Below are 24,241 nucleotides of genomic sequence, written 5' to 3' on the forward strand. Positions count from 1 at the left end.
CATAAATGTCTTAACCACAAACCCTGGAAATATTATGGGTGCTTTGATGTGGCCCTTTTTGGCGAGAGAATAAGAACAATGAAGTATGGCTTTTCAGTCTTCCTTTAAAAGCATGTTTTATAAAATTTTGTAGGCTTAAATTATTTTAAGGGACCCCTAAAATTTTTCTGTAACGTCATTTACTAATTAGAAGCATTAACTACATTAACTACACCAGTATATTAAGCCATTGGCTGATAGATGATCACCAGCATAACACAGGAACCATTTGCTTTCGCTGTTGCTTTTTAACTAAGGAAGGTACTTTTCTAGTGAGAGCCATCCTACAATACTATCAAATATTTCAGAGGTTACTACATAGCTTCTCAAATAAAATCCTCACCAGTTTTGTTTTCCAGCAGATATTCAAATCAAGCATATGCAGAGAGCAAGTACAATCAAGTGCAGACAGTTCAAAAGTATCTCTCAGTGTCTTACAGCTACCCTCTGCAAAATAAAAGTCTCTCCTCACCCCAATGAGACGGGGCGAGATGGGGAAACAGGTCTGCCATTCATGTAGGAGTTTGGCTAGCATAAAGTTTTATTAAAGTAGTTAACAAAAATAGTTGAACATTTTTACAATTTAACATCCAGTCTGACAAAAGGCAAATCAATGAAAAAAATACAAAAAAGTAAAAAAGTGCACTACCCAGACCAGTATTTTGCTTAAAGTCATGTCACTTACAGTATATGAAAAATAAACCCAGAAGTGTAATTACTTTAAAATACACCGCTTCCATATTTCAGTATTTTACACATATATTCTATAGTGGAAGAGGAGATCTCTTAAAAACTTTACTCTTAAAATATTGAGGTGCATATGCCAAGTGGGATAGACTTGGCAAGTTAAGTTGCAGTAGAGAATCCTTTCAAATTTGGCATTTCATTTACATACCTTACTGTGCCAGCAAGGTCTGTAGTACCTAAACCTTCTAGTAAGAACAGTAATTTTCTTTAATGTAGATTTACTAATACAGACAACTACAAGAAACGGTGAGGTCAGCAATTCTATGGGATCTTGAGGAGATACGAGTCCTGGTTTAGCTGTCAAATGGTACAATGTCACAACAAACTTTAAGGCCATGTTTTATTTGCTGATTAATGGACAAAAGGCAATGGATTTCCCCCCCCCCCCAAATATTTTCTTGAAAGTCTGTGCTCATAAAAATCATGAAAAGTTGGAAAGACTTAATTATTGAAACTTTAAATATATTTTACACAATCTTGTTTGTACAAAAATACAAGTTAAATATAAACATAAAGCAATCATGATAATTTTATGTAAATCCATTTTGTGATATTCTGTTATATATAAAAAAGTTTCTCAGCTCTGTCTTATTTGTGAAAAGATCAATACCAGATTGAATCACTACTGGCAAAGGGCCCTAAAAAGCACACTTCAACATTAAATATGTTTTACAATGTAAGTACCATTTCCTGATTTCATCTTTTCTAAAGACTGGCAAAAGATAGGGCAGTATGTCCATAAACCAACAAATAATTTGGCTACAATGTCATAAAACACAAACACACAAATCTGTACAATAAATCCAGTAGCTATGCAGTACGTACTTGTTACACACACACATACACAGACATGGAATGAAACTTAGTGAGACGCCATTTCTAGTTCACTGTTCTTCAGCCTGGCATTTTGTCTTACTTCATCAAACGAATATGACTTCGTTACCTTTCCATTCTTAAATACCGTATGAAGGAGATCCTGCAAGAAATACCGCTGGTTTAGCAAGAGTAATTGGGCAAAAGAACAAACAACATAGGTCATACAGACTCAAAAGCGAGCACTCAAATCAAGTCTGGCAAGACTAGAGCTTTAGACTGTCAAGATACTAAATCCTTACAGCTTCTTCTGACACCTTCACTAATGGTTAGACAGAAGAGAGGATTTAGGCCATCCTATGCACACAGAAGCTTTGTGCCAAGTAGTCCCTAAAGTGAGTTGTCCACATCTGGCCAAAGTCAAAAACACACAGGCTAAATATACTCTGCCTGAGCAGCTGGTAAGAAAGGAGACACTCAACCAAGTAAATACGATTCAAGTACAGATGTTTAAAGGAAGTCTTTATTTCTGCCAGAGCAATTATGAAAAAAATAATTAAAAAAAAAATATTTCTGCACAGTCTCCTTTGCACATGTATTTTGTAAAATAGTGTATCAAGAAGTGCTGCAAACAGCACACTCAAAGAGCAACGCAGAAAAGTTAGCACAATAGCAATGCTGAGCAGTCGCTATGCTTGATGACCTCTTGCTTGATGACCTCTTGACCTGTGGCTTTAGGGAAATAGGCCCACATAAAGAGTACGTTTCCCTGTCGTTTCCCAGGGAGCCCCAGAACCTGTACCACACCAACAGCCTTCTCTAATATGCTTGGACAGAAAACTTCTTAATGAATCTGTCAAAAAAGAAGGAACTACATATTGCCTAATTTCAGAGCCAAGGTCTTGTGATTTGTTTTGAAGGTTTCTCACCATTAGATCCCTCCCTCTCTACGTATATACATATATATATATATGAATGTTCATCACAAACATATCTAGATGCATATATCTATGTATAACTTTGAAAGTTTTTTTTTCTTAGATCTTGGCATCCAGACCACATTATCAACATGGTATATAACTCAGTTTGAAATTTCTCAGAGAGATCTCAGTTTTATGCTTACTGTTGCATAAAACAGTACGCGTAGTAGTACTCCTCTGCCTAGTATCACAGAAATGTGCTTCTGTATATCAGAAAACTCAAGAAAATTCCAGCTTCTAAAGGCTAAAGTGCAATTTGATAACTTCAGGAAGAGACTCAACATGCAGTTAAACATTTAATTGCTTGCATATTGAAAACGTAAGAGAGAAACTGAAAGTCTGAAATTTGTGCTTATTTACTGAAAAAGTATTATTTCATTTTGCAATTGTAAAGAATTAACAGAGAAACTGAATTCCTAGTTTAAATTTACATCTTTGAAAACTGGGCAACTACTCCATGTATAGAGTATTAACACCTGGAGGAATTATTTAAAAACCTCAATGGGTAAGCAGAAACAAACTCTGGTTGTGTCTGTCCCTCTCCCATCTTCAACTCAGATCACTACTCAAATTTTGCAATATAGCCCATACAAAACTACTTGGCTAGCATATATTCTACAACACTCAGACATTAGTTTTGGGAAAAAGCAGCAATGTTCTCTTGTTTCTGAAGAAAAACAAAAGGGAAAGATCTCTAATTATAAAGCCTGAACATTCTACTGGCATCCTAACATTCTGTTATTTGAATTATTCTGAATTTGGCACGTGGGACACTTCTGAGGAAATAGATAAGAGTTGAACAAAAAGGCAATAAAAAAGTAAATCCTGAAATTAAGTTATAACCTTCTTTTTCCTCAGTCTATTTTTGCATGAACGACGTAATACATTTTGGAAATTCATACCTGTCCATATTCCTCAAGATCTCCCTTGCCTTCTTCCAGTGTCACATAGTCTCCAGCTGGTGTTCTATGCAATGACAGCCTGCCTTTCTTCGACCTTTTGTTTGGATCGGCAACTGGATCCTTGAAGACATTTACCTAAAACGAAAAGAGTATTTTTTTAAAAGGAAAGGGCTTTGTGGGACTTGTGTAACTAATGCAGAAGGTGGTAACGTAACAGGAAACGTCAAACAGGTTTTCAAGTGAGGAGGCCTCTATTGAAAACACAGCGGTAGAAGTAGTGCAAAGACATACCCCGAGACCGTTGGTCACCACGTAACTACATTTGAAGGAGCAGTTTAAGAGATCTCTGGTTAGTTTCTGCAACAAAGCTCCACCAGATCCAAAGGCAATATTCTCAATACTCCATTTATTCTTCTTCATTCCCTCCACGATCTAATAAGAAAAAGAAAATTATGATGGAGTACACTTTTAGGCCATGCCATTTTTCCATAAAAAATATTATACTACTTAAACAAGATGCTTTTACAGACAATTAAACCAACTAACATTCAGTTTCCAGGAGGTTTGTGTAACAATTCTGTCAATACTTGGCACGCTGTTTGCATTTTTTATTTGTGATTCCAGCATGGCATAATTATAGAAAGATTTTCCTGTAAAACTACTATCCTTCCAGCATATACACTTCCCAAACTAGGGTAGCACAGTAATGCAATGCCCAATCAGAGCTCTAAAGAAAATAAAAGACTTCATGGGAGTGTTTCAGAGCCTTCCAATTCCTCAGAAATATGGGAAGACTTCAAAGCATAGCATGTATCCTGAAACAATGCAGTCATCTTGTTCATGAACTCCAGAAAGTTATTATCCACTTCGACCAATGACTTCAACAGAGCAGTTGTCCTGAAAATCACATTGTCTAGAACTAGGTTAGCAATTTAGAAGATGGGAAATAGAAATACATACAGCTGCTCAAAAAGTTTGTTTTGCCACCTTCTCAGGCAGGTACAAATCAATGTGAACTGCACTGCTATCAACAATCAAGTTAAAACTTACTATATCATTACCCTCCACCCTCATTCTACCTAGACAAACATGACATCCTCTATCCTGGAGTACTAGGTGCTAGTTTAGTCATGCTCATAACCGGCCAAGATTTGTTTCCCTGACCTACTACCTCTATGACAGCCTGAAATTATGGTTATAGCCCTGATAAGAGTGTGTGTGTACTATCTCCTAATTATTTTACTAACAAAAGTGGGTAAGATAACTTCAGAGTGGTGAAATAACAAAATCCCATCCATCCAGAAAAGAGGAAGGTGAGAAGCAGAATGGAAGGATATAATCTATGGGGAATAGTGTAGAGTTTAAAAAAATGAACATCATCAGAAATCTAGTAGTCTTTTGTGCAGTCTCAGCCTCCTGCATCAAAAGCAAATGCCAGAGTAACACTGAACAGGATTGTTTCAACAGCTACTGAAGTCAAGCTCCTTTTTTTAAGGGACAGCTAAGGCAAAATTAAAGTTTCATATGAAAAAAAAAAAAAAAAGAGACAATTCCAGTTTCAGATAGTGGCAAACGGGTAGCTAATGTAAACAAAAGAGTATACTAGTATTTTGTTTATCCATTTAGTCACATGCAGACTGTGTCTGCACAGATATTCTCAAAGTCTGAATGCCTGACAGAAGCCAGGAGAGGCAGACTGCAGAGCCATAACCTTTTGAGGGTATGCTCTGAACACCTATCCACTACATTTTTAGCAGAGATATTCCCAGTAGAGATCTCATCAGTGAGTTTCCATCATTCTAATGGCACCAGCTTATTCAGCTTCTTCATTCAAAAAGCCAAGCGAAACAAATCTCAGGCCCTACCACCATGACTTTCACTTAAGGAAACTCTTTGGAAGCTTTGCATCCTGAACAAATACCCCCTCAATACGTGACAATCCTGTGGATTTTAGCAGTAGTCATCGTATCCTTTCAGACAGTGACCATGCACAAAAGGAATCTGTACTTTCAGGTGATCAGGTTCTCCTGGAAGAAGTTAAACGGGGTACCCAGGGAGCATAAAGGATTGAAACGAATGGAATTCTTCCTTAAGCATCTCAGAAGTAACTGAAGACAACAAAGGAAGGGTAAGAAAAGGGATTTTGCAGTCCCTCTCCATAGGCATAAAGCCCAACAGTACCATAAGAAACCAGACTTGACAGGGCCTGGATACAGCAAAAAGGCAAAGGTAGGTAAACTCCACCTGAATGCTGATCAAGTTCTGTCCAGACAATGAACAAGCCTGAAGCCCTGTGAACTGTCAGCCAAGCCTGAGCCAATGTATTCTATTCCTTTCCTTATCCAGCTCTATAGATCAGGTCTGACATGGAACTTGCCTGAACGTGCCTGCAAGATGTAGCACAAGCTACTCGGCATAAACGACATCCTACCAAGGCACATGATGCTCAGACTTCATGTTCACTGACACGTGTAGGTTAACAGATGCTAGTACAAGTATAGCGTAGCGGGGCCATGGCTGCTTAACCTCCTTGCCTGGGTGACAAGAAATGTGAACCTCCTTCCAGCTAGCATTCCTCCTCTCATTTACAGAGGGTTTGTTCATCTTGTGCCACAGGCACAACTCTTCACTTACCTTGGGTGAAGAACTGTTTTCCACTTTTCTATTCTCTCCCAAAGGATTTCTAGCTCTGACTCTACCACTGACCGGCAGCAGAGGCCCAGATAACAGCGTCCTTTGTTATGGGGAAGAGAAGGCAAACAGCAGCAGTAATAGGGAAGAAGAAAAGGGGGAGATCTGAAACTACTGAAGCCTCCTCCAAAGGAAAACAATACAGAAGAATTTCTTATCTCACACTTTCAAACCTATACAGGGAGAACAGTTCAGGTGTCAAGGTTTTAACCAGCTTCCTCTGGCCATTATGAGCATGATTAATATATCAACTGTGACTCCAGATTAGAGGATTTTCTCTGTATAATAATTTATTTAAAGACATCTGGAAATTGAATGTTCAAAGAAAATCCTTTGAAAGTGTAGTATATTGTGGAGTTAGCAGATTGGAATGATTTCAAAAAGTGAAAATGCTAGAAGAAAGTCAGAAAAGGTTCCTTACCTGTTCTACCAGCATCCCCTATTAAAACAAAGAATTTTAAAATCCAGTTTATACTCTGAGTTGTTTTTTATATTGTTGTTTCAGCTAGTTTGGATAGTTAAGTGAGATCGATTAGTCATTACTCATTCTAGATTTTCCTATTGTACCCATTACCTTTCATCTGATCCATAACAGTAGATCATACTGAGAATCTAAGACTGATATGGAGTAATTGGAATAATCACCTGCATAGGCTTTAAGGGGGAGAGAAAGATGGCCACAGTAATATATTCATATTTTTTCATATAAAAAGCTTTTCAAAAAGGAGGAATTATACTTCAGGGCTGGTCTGTTTTTGTGGTGGGGTTTTTTGTTTGGTTGTTTTTTTTGTGTGTGAGTTTTGTTTGGTTGTTTTTAAATGGCAAGCTATTACCCAGTCTTCCAAAAGTCAGCGTGGTAACCTTGGTTTTGCTAACATAAGAGGATCAAGAGATCCATGAAATTTAAACATGAGTCAAATTAGGCTGCAAGATCATGGTCTTTTTGCTCCAACATAACTTGCTGCTGTCAAATGAGAAGCGTTTCTTTTCTTCCTTCCTTCCTTCCTGCTTCTCCCAGCCCAAAACAACAGTTTATTTTCTCTCCTGTGTTGTGCTTGTGAGTACTGGGGCCAACGCAATTCACTAAACCAGAAAATTGATCACTTTTGGTCGAATTAGTTTGCTGCTATATATGTGGGCTAAATTAGCTTAATGACCAGTGGTTCAATGACCAAAGCTGACATGAAGTGAGCAGCAAGATTACAGAGCCAGGAAAAGATGAGGAGGCAGCCACTAGGCAGCAGTGAGCTCTGCCTGCTCTGTACGTCTTGTGGAACCGGATCTTCAGCTCCCTTCTACTAAGTATTGCAGGTAGACTTTTTCTCAGAGTCAGTTACAGTTTGATGAGGATGATATGTAAACAGGTAGATGATCTGAACAAAGAATTGCTCCTTCTGCCTCTTATCCTCTCCCATTAGCTGCTGGAATTATTTTCCTGCTCTATTTAGATCTTGAAGAGCAATGCATTTTTCTCCTCTAATGTAAATACGTTAAATATTAGTTTAAATATTTTGAGCACAATCAATGCTGCATAAGCATCCTTGAATTTTGTCCAGTATAACTTACGGAAAGCAACCTTTGAGTTCCTTACAAGAAAGAATTAATAGTCTAATATCTTTCCTATCATGACTCATGAAACCTCAACAACATACTTTGCCTAACACAGTTGTTGAGAACAAGCAGAAGTTTATTTAAAAACAACAACAACAAAAAAGAGTCTCTTTCCCTAGTATCTAATGAAAATACTTTCTTTCCAGCTATTAACCTCTCATGCTTGTGTTCTGTTAAGCACATTAGCATAATTGTCTATTCTCAAAAAGCCACGTGGGACAAAAAATAAAAGTTGCTTTAAAGGCCACTGGAAGAGGAACGAAACTGTAGTGCATGACTACACTAGAGTTGGCATATCAGGTAATAATCTCAATATTAACTGCTCTCTAAGGATCTGAGTGACAAATTTAAGTTTTGTGGTTGAGGTTCACATTATGTGTCGAATATGTAGTTAGTTTCAGACTCTAAAACAAGCTTTGATGTCTCTCTTACTCTTAGTTTTGAGAAGCATCAAAAGTCAATTTTGCTAAGAAGAATCTAAGGATGTGTCAATCTAGAAAGCTAAGACAAGTGTCAATAAAATCAAGTAAAATTAACCTTAAATTTATCCAACTTATTTCTGGTTTTGAACTCTAATACAGCTGAAGATGCATGATCCAGTACAAATCTGATAAAGTCAAATCCTCCGCCTTGCACATGCCCCTCATCATCTGCAGTTACTGCAGCCTGTATCTTTGCAACCACATTATATTACCTAGTATCTCCATCTAGTCAATAATGGTGAAATTTAGAACTAGTTTCAGGCATGCAGCATCTACTAAATAACCAATTTTTGTCTTGATGAAATTATACTTTTGACTCACACTATAGCCTAATCTGTTATACGTATTTTCTGGGCTTTCAACAATCCTTATTCCATTAGTTCCCAAATCAACGAACTCATCTCCCTTGCCCTTGTCGTACAAAATCTCCTTCAAAACTACACCTTCAATATTCCAAGCACAGTACAGATGGTATATAACTAATGAGACAAACCAGTTAATTACTACTATTGCTATGGCACAATGATCATGCAGTGTGCCTTAGATATCAGTGAAAGGACCAAACACTGCCAAGACTTCGAACTAAATTAGGCTTGACAAGCAGGATGAAAGCAAACAAAAGGAGAGACAGTGGGAGGAGAAGGGTTACAACAGGAGGATTCTGAAATGCCTTTTATTTTTTTTAGTGTGACTTAATAATTCCCTGTGGAGTTTTAATGAATTTGTTTTATGCATTAGGATATCGCTGCCAGTGTCTGGAATGAAGGGCAGGGCCGGGTCAGCAGTCTCTGCTCTAACATCTGACTAGTCATAACAGAGTCCAGATTAAATATCAACATTGCCAGTGTCACCCTGACACATGAACAGGATCTCCTACCTCTTGCAATGTGTTGATATCCACACCATCCCCTTGAATAACTCTGAGATAAGGTGGCAGCAACTTGTAGCCTTTTGAGTTCTCTGTAATGGGAAACTTCTTCCCTAAGATCTCCAAGACCTATTGAAAAGAGAAGGGAGACAGTTCAAAATAAAAATAAAAACCTGCCATTCCAATAAAGAAACACAATTGCCACATTTGATTCATGCTCTCAAAAAAAAAAAACTCCATAAATATACCAACATATCTTCCTCTAAATCTATCCACATAGGCATACAAACAAAAAGCATGCCAGCCATCGTCGTAGAGCCATTAGGTTAAAGCAGTCACAAACCATATGGCCTTTATGAACTTGTACCCGAGAGCTAATCAGAACCATGCTTCCCTCCTTTCTCTCTTTGGTTGCTGTGAGTTTTTGCTATTAAATGTGTCAATTAAAGATTCTGCTTTTCTTTTGACCTCCCTTAAGATGGTGGATGAGGCTTTCAGTTTTCTGCGATTTTATTAGCCACCAATAATTAAAATAAAACACTTCAGTTAGGAGTTTTTCTTATCAGCTCTAACAAAGATTATTCAAAGTTCCTATTTGTGATACGCCCCTTGTCCCACAGGAAAAAAAACGTGTTAAAGCTGTATGGATCTAATTTGATAGAGTACCAACATAAGTAAAATCTCCTGTTTCCTTATTAAAACAGTGCTGACAGCTACTAAAATTCAGAGATATCAACAGCTTGTATTACAGAACTGCAACAATCACTATGCTCTCTAAGGAGCTACAAGGCAAGAAGCATTTTTCAACTTGGAGGTCCTGTGCCACTGACTTCAATGCACACCTTAAAGGGAGAAGAGCGCTAAACTTGTAGCGTAAAACAGTGAATTACACTAATACAGGATGTGACGATACCTAAACTTGGTGGTAAAAAGTCTTATTGGCCTCATTAATGCTCAAGTTGTTTCCTGTTTTATTTGTTATTAAGTGATGAAAGACCTCTCTTAATAGAATCATTCCAGCATCATTAGACCAGCAAAACTGGTAACTGTTGTAGAAGCTTCAAGAATGGTATGCAAGAATGGGTTTGATGAAAAAGATTAAACTATTCAGACTGCAAAAGAGTTTCCATATCTATATTGAGATGCAGTACATTTTTACATTTTTCATAGGTCCCAATCATCCAGCATCAACTATATCCTATGCACACCAAGTTGAGAGTACTACATTTCCTATGTTTGTTAGCCGGTTATTACTAAACAAACAATTGCCCTTCCCAATCTTGTATACAAATGACTTCAAGAAAGAATTACCTTCAAAACAGTGTCAAGGGGATTCCCAGAATCCGGTCTAATAATAAGTGGTGCCTCTGGACTTCGGGCTTCAATTATATGCCTTAAGTCATCACCCCATATTTTTTCACAAGCATTGTAAATGTCGTAGCTGTCACTAACAACAGATACAGGCACTGAAGAAAACTGTGTCACTATGTGTTCAAAAGCATCTTTTTCATGATCTTTCCCCCAGGCTGTTATGGTACTGTGAAGTTAATTAAAAAATCCACATTAGAGCAGCAATTATGTCAAATCACACATTCTGTATTTCTAACATTTCCAGTAACAGTTCAAAATAACAGTAGACAATATGACTACAAGACAGTATAAACTATGTGCTTATCAGCTGTGTGTTGCATGGATAGTAAACATACTATATGTTAAATAAACAGCACCCTAGATTCACCTTTGGCAACCCAGACAAACACTTGACAGGTGAAACTTCTTTCATATGTAAATGTGATTTTATTTATTTAACATTTGTGAGCAAGTTTCTTTTAAATCTGAAATTCAGACAGTTAGGGAACTACAGATGCAAGGACTGCAGATGCATCTGCTCTGGCAACTTCAGATGCATCTGCTCTGGCAACTTCAGACTACAAAATAGGAAGTAGAGAACTAGAAGTATATGTTAGAAAAATCTTAGAAGTAAACACAATTTATTTTCTTTTTTAATAGTGATTTAACACCATTATGCTCACTCATGCAAACATTCTTCTAGAGGAACCTCAGGGCATTACCCTTGGTACAAGGGTACAGGCAAGCACATAAAGCAGAGTTGCTAAGAGAGGTAATAAGTTATTGAATGCAGCTGATCTGCAGTAGCTGTTCTGTACGTGGCTGTCACGGACCAGCTGACATAACTGACTTTAGTAACTTGTGTGTGAACACTGAAGAACATTCTCGTGCAAAGCATAGGTGTGCAGTTAAGAGCTAGTGGGCACTGAATTTTTGCCACAAAATGCTAGCATTAATTCTGTGTGAACAAGTTCCGACTCACAGCAGTGAAGAGACAAAACAATATTTGTTTCAAAGAGGTTGGGACTGCCAGAGGAACGATGCTGGTGGCGTGCCAGTGGCAAGCACCACACTCACAAAACAACCTCAGGTTGGAAGTTGTGGAACAGGAGAACAATTCTGGAAAAATTTGTGTCTCTTGCACAAGACCGTTTGCGTATCAGCTTGGAAAAGGTGACTGCAGTCTGTGTTTGGCAATGCAAACTTTAACTAGGGCCCGTGAAGCTGTCTGCTCTCATACCACCACTTCGATATGCTGTGCAAAGGACATCAGTTCTCTGATTCTCTGTGTTTGCTTTCGTTACAAACAATTTTATAGTTGCTTCGGCCATCAATTTTGGATTTAACTGTAGTATTAAGCCAAGCTAAGAGAATATGTTTCAGACAAAATTTGTCACATCTACAGATCAAGCAGGCGTTCTACAGCAATGGTCCAGAAAGTTATATGAAGCAGTGTTCCTTTAAAGATGCTCACTACTCTACGCGGGCTATTCATGTAAGCCTTTCCATTATCTGTCTTGCAATCCTAAGTGAAAATATTCACTATTTAAAAGCACTAGATTTTGTACTCGATAAGAAAAAAATGACCACCCCTTCCTTTATATTCTGCTCACTCAGTATGCAGACATGCAAGTGAAACTTTGATATAAAAAATGACAGCTCTTCATCTCAAATGTCTGTTTGAGATCAGTTCCTTACTCTCAAAAACTCATCCATCATCCACAATTTGTACTGAGAGATTTACCATTGGCTATTGCCAATTACTTATGCTGATGGGAAGCTTTAGAGCAACTGCCTCTTCTAGAGGGAGAACATGATCTGGGAGAGTCCAGAATTACAACTTACATGGTTTTTTGTTTTATGCTTTTATGTTTAAAACAAAATTTAAAGTTCATAATATGAATCCTTAATACCTACTTTAACCTGTAAGCCTTCAAGTCTATTCTAAAAATAATCACGATTTACTTAGATGCTGAAAAGAAAGTTATAGTTAAAAACATTTAAAACACATCTACAGTTAAGAACAACCATGCCACTGTTGTGCCCCTAGAACATACAGAGGCATCAGTATTGAACTTCAGCATCAACAGATAGATCAGACAAGGCTAATATTGTATGATACAAGTGAGACAGCTTAATATTCTTGGATACAAAGATGGATAAGAAAAAATTACATTTTGTTAAACTATTTTTCAAAAGGTTTTAATAGCCCAATACCTTACCTATGTTCAGCAGCTGGAACAGAATATCCTGGAACCGGATCTTTTGTACCATAGTACTTTTTAATTAATGCAATTCCTGCTACAGTGTCTGTTCCTTTGAAGTTCACCAAATGAGCTGAAGCTCCTATTCCTGCAGTCTGAAAAAGATGCAGCTTTCAGTTGCCACACCAAATACAGAAGCCTAATTCCAGTCACTGCCTAGCAATAGTTTGTAACAGCAAAACTCTGACTCAGTTTCTGCTTCACCAATACACTCTTCATGCACTTACACATAAAAGACAGCTTCCATATAGAAAAAAGCCCTTCCTGTCTAGTGTCTCATTCAGACACATACCCACCCACCACTCCAGATCTGCCTCCCTCCACAGTAAGTCCAAACAGAGTACTCTATGCGTTCACAATTTCACAGCTGAACAGGAACACAATTGTTAACAGATACATGCTACAATCCTTTGTAGTTAGCAACAGTTAGACTTCTCAAATTATTAGATAAGTATTATCACCTCTTGTGAAGAAACTCCTCTGTAGCCGAAGTCATGCAGTTTATATTCCAGTCCTTCTAAGCTGCCAGAAGTCTCTAGCAAATATTTGGCCAAAATCTTTTTCTGCTCTCTAGAGTTTGTAGCCACTGTGATTGGATACCACGACTGAACAAGAATAGTCTAAAACAAAACCGATCACATTATTAGGTGTATGTTTGCTTAGGACTTAAAAATCCCCACTCAGCATTTAATCAGGCACAAAAAGGCCTATCTGTTTTCATCGGCCATTCAGAAAGTACTGATGCCTCCAACAGTTTGCTTTAGGGCTAAAGTAATTAGCCGTTACAATACCTTTATAAGATAGACCAGGTATTGACCATCTCAGGAATGACCACTCCCAAGCTACAGACACACAACTCCCACCATCCTCCTTTGCTTGTGGATAAAAGTACCGTTGTGAATTTCCTGTAAAATTATTACGATCTCTTGCCAGGTAGGGGAAAAAGGTCCCTCTAAGAGCATTAAAAGAAGGATCCTTACTTAAGGCAGAAAGTAAAAGCTGCCAGAGATTCCTCGATACCAATAAGAGATTCAGCCTTTAATTTAAGTGCATTAATATCTACTTAGAAAAACACGTTAACTTTCCAAAACTGACCTCAATCCAATTTGTGAGCCAGTAGCACTCTGGATCTGTGTTTTCTACTGTGAAAAGAACATTTCCTCTGGGAATGACAGAGCCCTCAGGAACAGCCTTTATTTCTATAGGAAGATGGCCATCGTATTTCTATGTAAGAAACAGTAATATTTTCAGACAACAGGAAAGATTAAGACCTACTTCTCTTATTCGACTGCAATGCATAAAAGTCAGGTTGTGAGTTTACTGATAAAGCTTTCTTCTTTATCTCTTTCTTTCAACTTTAAAAATAATTTGGTTTGTTTGCACACCCATCAACCCAAATAAATAAAAAAAATCCAAGTTTATCAAAAAAAGGAAGAAAAACAGACTATTTTTTAGGTTACAGGATTATCACACCAAATTATGGTTATCCATTATATTACTTGCGCAAATTGAGTCAGGAAAGCCTAAATATTCTATAAAAATACTTAAGTTCTGTCCACAAAACACAAAGTATTTGCTACTCAGTTTTCTTCAGTGCTTTCACATGAAGTAAACTAAAAAAAGTTTAGCTATTATCTAGGCCTTCATAAAAAAAGTCTAGTTTTGCTTAGTATAGATGTGTGCTTTGTTAACTTAGAGTAGGATCCATTTAACATCTATTTTAAAGAATATTTTATCATTTATCATTTTATCATCTCAATTATTCACTAAACATGAAAACTAATCTTGAAGTGTCATCCTTTTGTCAAATTCAGTCTTTCATCCGTGAAGAACTAAATATTGTGTGAAACATGGCTTTTGAAAAAGGGTAAGTTGCAAACAGTAACTCTAAAAGAGTAATTAACAACTTTCTGAAAGAGGCTTGCAAGATAAACTGGCAATACTTAAAATGTTCTGTATAGTAATATTTTTTGACAGAAAGCTTCTCATGAGATACTCTTTAAAGGTAACAAAAATTGCATCACTTCAGAGAAACTACACGAATTCACAAGTAGCATGAAAACATATTCTCCAGTGCCCAATACACATCAGAAGTCTCTTCTACACCACAGTTTAAAAGTTTCTTCCAAAGTGTAATATGTTGCAGCAAATTGTTTTTATATACCACACAGGGTTTAGCTGTCAGACTTCTCAAAAATTTTAGGTACAATCAACTTGTACAATTGAGGGCTTACATCTCTATCACATCATCAAATTCCTGCCAACGTCCAGCCTTTACACCACCCTCTCATTTTTCAGGCAGTCCATTCCTTGCTTCCACCTGTTCACCCTATCAGCATCTACTCATTCATTTACTCTCTGTTCCAACTCGTGCGTGTACATTTCAAATTCATTTTGGCACTTCACTCATACACCCATTGCTCCCTCCACTTTACCTAACACTACCCATTAGGTAAGAGAGCCAGAGAGCATATAGTGGTGGGTATGTAAACATAGACAAGAACTCAGTGAACAGAAGCAGGCTCTCTGTGTGCATTTAAGGGCATACAAAGACCCAAAGGGTACACACACTTCCAGTTTTAGAGCCATCAGCATCTAAGATGAAGAAGTGGAAATCGTATCTGTTTATATATATATATGCACGATTTTAACAAGAAAATCTGACAAAGGAATAAACAATGCATACAGGGCATATGCAGGAAGGCTTCTTTTGACTAAACTAGAAGCATGCATTGAAATGGAATTAGTTAAACCATGTTACAACTCCGTGTGCACAGACATGCAGCATTAAAAGTGTATTAATTCAGTTTAGCCAAAGAGGGATCAAGACTACTTTGAATACAGATGAGAGCAGTTCACAATGTATAATGTAGCTTAAACACAAATGGAGATTGAATTCACATCTGTAGGTATTTCAAATGGATGCAAGTCCTCTACAAACCTCTCCCTAACTCCCTCTTAGAAAACAGTAATTTTATTTACTTTGCTGCCATTTGCAACATTTAGTTCAAACTCACTTTTCTCTCGCACACCTTATGGTCCACCCTGGTTGCAAGATGAACATCCAGATACGTTCACAGACAGATGCCACCATAAAATACATACAGTCAGGGTATCCAGGGAAAAATAAATGTGAAGAACTAAAAATTGTGTTTTCAAATGCCAAAAATATCAATTCACTAGAACCCACAATGAAACTTGGCATTTAACTAATTTGCAGAGAACAGCTCTGATGAATGCTGTTAGTCTGAATCTGCTGCTTTTACAGAGAAGAGATGTTTGCAATTACTTGAAGATTGACACCGTTTTAAACAAAAGCAAAAGAGGATAATTGTGGAAAGACTTAATTCGGAGGGATTTGTGTGTCAGAAGTACTGAAGCCTTGTATTTCATACTAAAGTTCGACTGAAGTATCTGAAAAATTTAGGACACAACTGAACAAAACATGTATTTTCTGGAACCATGTACACATGCAAGAAGTTGTAATGCTTTCTGCATTAGAAGAAAAATAGTTATGATTAGTTACAGAAAGCAATGTAAATGTTGCAAGCACCCACTAAGCACTGTATTTTATATGGAGACTTGCCAACAAGCCCCACTTATACTAGCTGCCTGACGGCAGCCATAAATCCTTATTACCTGAAAAGCCATATTTGGCATCTGAAAGGATGAAAATTACTTTTCTCTAAGGAATTACAATTATACGATTATTCTTTGACAGCTGCTACTCCCTGTACGCTAAACATAAAAAGCTAAATTTATCCAGTCTTTACTATCATGGTTGAAAGGAGAGATTGCTGTATTTATTCTACAGTTGATTCATAAATCCTTCATGATGATCTCATACTATTTTCATAAATTCTTACCTCCAGAATATAGTTCCATCCCTTTTCATTGAAGACATCATCCTGAAAATGCTCCCTATATACTTCTTTGGCTTCCTTGATTTTTTCTTTGGTCACCACTTTGCCTGTGTTTTCAGAAACAGATGGAAGTTTAGAAACTTATGATATTCATCAATTTAGAAAAGTAATGACAAAAAGGTTCGGACACAGAAAAGTAACTTTGCCTCCAACAAAGACATGGAGAACATGTCAAATGCACTATTCTAGCTATGTTAAAACCAAATTTTACTTTCATTTATTACATAAATTAGGGTGCTCAAGAAACCAACAGGATAAAATAAACTTGTAGTTTGCAGATGACTCAGGAACAATTTGAGATTATTACTCTTTTATGACCATCAATAACCGGTCAAGGGTTTTAGTAGCAGTACTTTTCCCAGAGGAACGTAATGATTGTGCAAGTTGGCACATGGAACAAGACATAACCAGACTAGCATAAGGGTTAAGCTACGCTGCTCCAGGGAGAATACCTGTGGAGAGGCCTTACAATTAGTCTTTGATTAAGCACTTGTGTGATACAAACTGACAAACTAACCACATTATTTGGATAAGCATTGCTACTGCTTTAGGACCAATCATCTACTGGTAATGTTAGAGAACAATACTCGGATTGCTAAAGAGAAAAGAAACAAGATTATCAAATGTTTTGATTACAGTGGAATTCCAATCTTCGGTGGAATTGGCAGAGATATTTATGGATTCTGGATCAAGACAAACATACGTAAGCCATGTGACTAAAGTCTTCTTTCTAAAGTTTGGCAGAAGGCATCTTGCATTCAGGTCAGAACAGGTGATATTTGCACATAATGCAAAAAAGCAAACAAAACCTTACACGGCACCAAGGAATTTTCAGATGTAACTCTTAAAATTGTCAATACTGAAAACGCATTCACGCATAGCTGTCATATTCAGTGATCTAAGCTGACTGGCAACTGAAATTTAAGGTAAATTAAAACCATGATTAGTTTATGCAGTAAATGTACCAGCAAACACAGACTGAAGTTTACGTTCAAAACGCGAAATGTATTTTCCCTCGAATCTTCCATCTTCTTGTGATTCTGTGCACAGTCTTGCTCTGTATCTATTCATTTCAATTTCGCCCACAGAGGTTGGGATATGAACACCTCTTCGTTTTTAATAAACTATTGGCATAAATAAACCTAGTAGAGAGGTGTCTGAATTAAGAAGTCAATACCATTTTGCAAGGGTGGACATCTCATTTTCAGAGTCACATAAATAAGATCTTACGCATGTCACTACCTACACTGTACCAAAATAACCTGGAATTGTTTCAACTATAAGACTACAGGCTTGAGAAAAATTAAGATATTTATTTACAGGTGAAGTTTTACTGGAATTTGAGACAGTTACCTTTTAAGTATTTATTCAGAATGTACTGCAAACCATAAAAAACAGTTTCTTCATATTTTACTTTCCTCAATTTGGAATTTTCAGTCTTCTTTTCACGACATTCAAAGTAGGAATATACTTTGCTTGTATTAGGTGGATATTGCTTGTAGTGTGTAACCTACAATAAGAAAAACTTCAGTAAGATCTCAGAACATCACTACAAATCACAAGAGAAATCGTATTTGTACATTAAAGCTTAGAGTAACTCCCAACTCTTCTTTACTATCAGTATTTATCCATTCATGTTCTACACAGTAAGTATTTAGGGGATCTCCCCTTTTTTAGCTGCCTTCAATTTTCAGTTCAAAAGACTATCTTCCCTATCTTATTCTTTGCTCCTCTGTCAAGCCTTTCCCCCTAGAGTAATCTTCATCATCAGCTTTTCCACGCCCCTGATGACTTTCCTTTGATTAAGTGGCAAAGACATTGGCTAGGATTTTAGGAGCACAACTGAGCACCAACGTGTAGGGTCAGTTTTCACTCTCCCACACTTCAGCCAAGCCTAATAGCTACAAGAAGCACAGTCACCTGCCACTACCAAAGTGGAGGTACTCACTGCATTTGATTGAAATTTTGAAGGCTATAATCACGTAGCTCAAATAAAAGCCATCCAGACCCAAGAAGGCACTGACAATGGCCTTTACCCAAGTGTCCCATTCACCATAAGCAGAGTGGGTTTCCCAAGCCCAGGTTATGTCAAAGCCAGCTTACAAACCTGTTACTGTTAGTAATGCTGCTAAAATCTACCTGAGGTTTGTACCTCCCCAACAAAGTTTGCTAGATGGACTTTTTTCCAATAAAGGAAGCATGAAAAGTTGCAGTTTGAACCTGTGTAGTACACAGAAATGAGTCATATGAACATATAATGTTATGTTGGATTCAACCATAGCAGCTTTTTTCAGCAACCGATAGCAAATCTACCCAGAAATTTACTTTGAGTAACATATCATTTGAAACAACTGCACTGTAAACATTTACAACTTAAACCTGCAAAATTGTTCTCTCCTAATGTGTAAAAAGCAAACTCCACACAAAATCTGTAATTCCATATTAAACAAAAAAGAATACACAATGACATAAATTTCATACCATCAATGTTTAAATTATGGCATACATAAATCCACTTAAGACATTCCCAAAGGTGAAGCTATCAAAAGTTTTCTTAAATTATGATGAAAAGTCTGTGAACAAGTTTATACATTCCATAAGGGAAAACTGTTCCTACAACAGAACAAAAAACTCAAAAAGGTGTGAAAGTCGTGTCTGAATTTCTCAAACCCCAAAATTTATCGGTTAGAGCATGAGTTTGTCATAAGTTTCTTGCTGCTACTTCTTACTCCAAATCACCTTAACATTTTTTGTTTCTAATATCGCAAGGAATTGGAAAAAGGCTAGTTTTACTACTTCTTCCTTCTTGTCCTGGTTTTTTAAATGTACCTCCGACACTTTCAAAACAAAATATTTGAAGGTTTCCCTTACCTGTATTGCCAAAACTGTATATTAAAGGATTTTAAAAATACAGTTTTATTTTTCCTTTCAAATGTCATTTATATATAGTATTTCACTCATCTTCACAACGAACTAGACTGCTCAACTGAATTTTTCACTTATATACCAACACAATGCCCTTGTGGTTGTATTTCCAATGCTGCAAGGAAACATTCAAATAATGAAAAGGTCAATTTCCAGATATTCCATTATCTTTACTTCCATGAAGTTTTCAAGGCCAATCAAATAAAACCCAAGCTTGTCACTGCATGATTTCTGCTTTTACTTCAAACAAAGCACTGCAACGCAGACATTTAATGGAGCACAAATCTTTTCTGTTCCAATTCTACAGCCACTCAAAAGCACAATGCTTAAGAGTAGGTTAAGACCCAAAGACAAAACATGGCTTTTAGATTTAGTTCTAGCTATTAAGAAGTGCATCACTCCAAAAATTATAACATGTCATTTTCTAGCTCTACACAGAACTTTCAAAAAAGTAAATCACACTGTCAGCTCACAGAAAAGTCTCTTCAGGATATCATCATGTTTCAAGGAAAAAAAACCCAAGCAAACCAAACCAAACTAAACCAAACACCCTCCCCCCTACTGTGGAGCAGTCAAAAACATGCTCTGTTTGACATGTCTTTTAACTAACAGGAATATGAACACACACAACTCCCTTACAAAAAATTGTATTAAACAGACTCCAAGAAAAAGAACATGTAACAAATTCATTAGAAGGATCATTTACTTCAAGGCACAGAGAGCAGAAACTCCTTGCTTCCCTTGTTGCCACTTAAGTTACAGCAACTGTACGAAAAATTTTGCTCTTTTTTATGACTCAGACTGGACTTTTAAGTTGGTGCTTCTTTATGGTTTGATTAAATCACCTAGGAACTTTGTTTAATTATCTCTATTCTTCATCCTATTGGCATGCTATGGTTTCATGATTTCAGAGTAAACACCCAACACTGAGCCCACCAGCTTAAGATGTACAGAGCAGACATCCCAGGACCCCCAAACCAGCATCTGAATTCCATGTGACAAACTCTAGAGCAAAACAATGCAATGCTGCTGTTCTATCCACAACAGTTCAAGCAAAACAAAGAAAACTCACATCCACCTGAGACTGCCTTCTCAGGTTTCTTTAAAAAGTCTAATTATCCAATTTGCAAACTACAGGCAGGTTGCTGAAGTCAACACCTATATTATAATGGAAGTTTATGTGACCTTTGGACACCATCTTTAAGAAGATATTTTGGTTCTGCAGTTCAAAGACATCTCCTCCAGCTAAATGCTTCTCTCTATCAAACGGGTTACAGGCCCAAAAATTAGCTTAATGTATACAGTGCACACACCGAGTTGGTGCCATCTCTTCCTATCACGTTGAAATACAGGGTTTTTTAGGGACTTCCCATTCTAGCTCTGCTTTGAAGCATGATCACAAAACACAGCTCTCTGGCTGCAAATCAGAACTTGAGGGCTGAAATCAGGCTGGAATGCGAACAACCTGATTTATCCTTTAGGTAGCATACCTGGGGAAGCAGCTCCACCAGACTACCTGGCTGGCAGTTTCAACTTAAAAAAAACCCCACTCAAGTTCCTCAAACATTAAATGACAGGTTTAGCTAATTTTTCTGATATTAGATTAGATCTTAGCCTGAAAATATATATTGGCTAGTGTCCCAAAAATAGTTACTTCTAGATATACAAACCTAAACGAAAATTTTGTATATGATAGAAATGTCAATTTATCAATTAAATTTCTTCAAGTACTTGAAAGAGATAATGAGCTAATTTTACATCAGTTCTATGTAAATCTGTTCTATCAGATTCAATTATATTCTTCACACATTGGAATCTATTTAAACAGTGAAAAATACACATCTCTGGCAATTAAGATGTTTACATCCAAGCAATATTTACATCTGTAATTTTAAATAACTTGTGCTTCCTTTGACATTCCACAATGCTATTAGTTTTACCTATAAAGCTGAAAGACCCTTTGGCTGTCTGCAAGGCTTCTCACAGACTACTACTCAGTGTTCAAAGATACAATCACAATCCTAAAGCACCATACTTTCCAACCGATACTTACTCCAGGCATGCTGTACTTAACTTCTCATGTACCTATCTCTACAAGACCTATGTCCCCTTGTTCACTTATCTGGCCATCTGTTTTGCTTCCAAGCTCTTAGGCAGGGCACCATACCCAGCAGGAGCATCTGCCCATAAAACATCACGGCAGCTCTGACCATTAGCTGGACTACTAGGACACAGAGAAATAATACCCATCCACCACAGTGATGGTCAGGAGGTTTGGTATGTAATGAAATGCCTGGTAGTAAAACAAAGTCTGAAATAAGATCAAGCTGCAGGGAGCAGGAACAGTTCACAGAAGACCCAAAGAATGCCATTTAAAAACAAACCAATCAATCAATCAAAAAACCAAAAAAAAAACCAAGAAACTTGGACAACAAAAATTAACACCTCAAAAAAAGACTGAACTTTCCTTACTGTCAGATGAAGTTTTGCATCTTTCTGTACTCTAAAGAAGAGTCGAAAGAACAATCAGTGACAGCGCACAATATTTGAAATGTATTTTATGTGACTTACAGGTCGCAATAGTATTGCTAAATCTATGCTTTCAGTTAGGGGACGACAGAAGCAGGACTTGTACAGACGTGTCCTTCATAAGCGGGAGTAACTGTAAAGCCAATAGCAAAGCCCTTCTCTACCGAAAAAAAAAAAAATCAGCCAAAACCCAAACAAAAGACCCTATTGGGATTAAGAGACCCTTACAAGAAAACAAACCCCAAAATATATTCAAAGGCCTTTTGATATTTAGCTCAAAGGCTGTGGTTTAGGTTTTGACTACAAAAAGTATGGCAAACAGCCTTAGAACAACCACCTACAACAAGGTTATGTACTATGACTGAAACAGAGCACTTTAATTCCAGTTGCGATAGCTCCTTCTTAAATTTAATCCAAAAAAAGGTATATTCTGAACAAAGAATACCTCCATAAGGACTACACCTGCTTCACTAAATCAAGTCAGCCATTTGAGAAAAAAAAAGAAGCACAAATCGCATCTAGATCAGACATCCAAAAAACTATTCCATACATTAAATTTTAAGAAAAAGGAATTAACAGCTACGCATCACAAAACAGGTAAAGGCTGTGTTTTTATAGGCTAGATAAGAAAATCTTTGGCATAAAAGCCAAATCATCTCATAATCTACAAGCTTTGTTGCACAAGAGATTGCAATGAAATGACTTTAAATAGTTATTTAAGTCAACCATTTGAAAACGTGAGAAAAACAGGTCTGACACGAGAAGTCAGGCGTGGCCACATTCTCCATTGGTGGTTTATTCCTTGTGCTCAGCTAGGTCAGATGGGTGCTAATATGAGCCACCAGAAAGATACTTCTAAGCGCTGCCTACAGTGAAGAAAACAAACCCCCAAACACCTGGCCAGCAGGATCTTGCCTGTCCTGTAACTCTACAAGTGGCAAGATGATACCAGTTCAACAGAGATTGTATTTGAACTTTCTGGAGTTTTTTTAAAAAATCTTTAGTGCAAAATGGATACAGAACAACCCAGCTACTGAACCCCTGGCACTGTACAGCCAGAAACACGAAGAATCAGAGGGACACGTGGAAGGTGGGCGAGAAGGAGCGTGGCCCTGTGTTGCAGTTCGGCCCAGCCAGCAGCTCAGCCACCTCGGGATTGGGATCGCTTCCTCACTCCTTCCCCTGGTGGGGTGGAGAGGAGAGAAATGTAACCAAAGGCCTGAGGGTTGGGATAAGAACAGGGAGGGATCACCCACCAACCATGGCCCTGGGCAAAAGAGACTCTGCTTGGGGACAAATCAATTTAATTGGTTTAAAGTTACTTGAGAAGATAACGTGAAACAAAGCCAGACTTAAAAACACTTCCCCCCCACCCCTCCCTTCTTCCTGGCTCTACCTCCTCCCTCCCACAGCAACGCAGCGGGAGGGGGCATGGAGGGGTTGTGGTCAGTTTGTCACGCACTGTGTCAGCCGCTCCTTCACTTAAAGAGGGAGAATTCCTTACACCCTTCCCCTGCTCCAACGTGGGACCCTCCTCATGGGAAAATAGTCCATGAACTTCTCCAACCTGAGTCCTTCCCACAGGATGAAATCCTGCGTAAGGTAAGGGGAACCTTACCCATCAGATTTGTCCAGTGTGGGCTTTTCCCACGGAGTCACAGCTTCTTAGGGCACAGCCACATGCTCCAGTGTGGAATCTCTTCCCACAGACTGCAGACGCATCTCTGCTTTGTCATCAGCCTCCAGCAGTGTGTGGGGTCCTTCCCACGGAGACTATCCTCTATGACCTCCTTTAGGCTCAGGCATCTCTGCTCCACCATGAGGTTCTCCACGGGCTGCCAGTGGGTCTCTGCTCCACTGTTAATCCCCACGGGCGGCAGGGGGGCCACTGTCGTCTCACTACGGGCTGCAGGGGAATCTCAGCTCCGGCACACCTCCTCCCACTCCATCTGCACTGACCTGGTGTCTGTGTGACCGTTTCTCTCAGGTCTCAGTCCTCTCTTTGCTGCAGCTGCACCGGGCCTGATAAACCTCAGCAATTCCAGCAAGATGAACTCCACCCAGTGGGCGCCTCAGGAGCGGGGCACTTCGGAGCTCTCCAAGCTGCACTGCCGCAG

The 24,241-nt window shown here is 38.0% G+C and overlaps 1 protein-coding gene across 2 annotated transcripts in view; it reads right to left on the bottom strand.

The window, feature by feature from the left end:
- Positions 1-633: 633 nt before the first annotated feature.
- NAMPT (nicotinamide phosphoribosyltransferase) overlaps positions 634-24,241 on the bottom strand; it is a 32,530-nt gene continuing 8,922 nt past the window's right edge. Inside the window, exons 2-12 of one of the 2 annotated variants that reach the window (XM_086609883.1) lie at positions 18,024-18,180; positions 16,614-16,717; positions 13,843-13,971; positions 13,209-13,367; positions 12,706-12,842; positions 10,445-10,670; positions 9,143-9,262; positions 6,594-6,611; positions 3,773-3,913; positions 3,482-3,616; positions 634-1,762 (exon numbers count right to left, since the gene is read on the bottom strand). In XM_086609883.1, coding sequence (XP_086466009.1) covers positions 1,649-1,762; positions 3,482-3,616; positions 3,773-3,913; positions 6,594-6,611; positions 9,143-9,262; positions 10,445-10,670; positions 12,706-12,842; positions 13,209-13,367; positions 13,843-13,971; positions 16,614-16,717; positions 18,024-18,180 — 1,440 coding nt within the window. In that variant the 3' untranslated portion in view covers positions 634-1,648. The remainder of the gene's footprint in view (positions 1,763-3,481; positions 3,617-3,772; positions 3,914-6,593; positions 6,612-9,142; positions 9,263-10,444; positions 10,671-12,705; positions 12,843-13,208; positions 13,368-13,842; positions 13,972-16,613; positions 16,718-18,023; positions 18,181-24,241) is intronic. The other variant, XM_086609882.1, reaches the window with a different exon arrangement.

The sequence above is a fragment of the Tauraco erythrolophus genome, chromosome 4 (assembly GCF_009769465.1).
Source record: "Tauraco erythrolophus isolate bTauEry1 chromosome 4, bTauEry1.pri, whole genome shotgun sequence".
In the NCBI taxonomy this organism is placed as follows: domain Eukaryota; kingdom Metazoa; phylum Chordata; class Aves; order Musophagiformes; family Musophagidae; genus Tauraco; species Tauraco erythrolophus.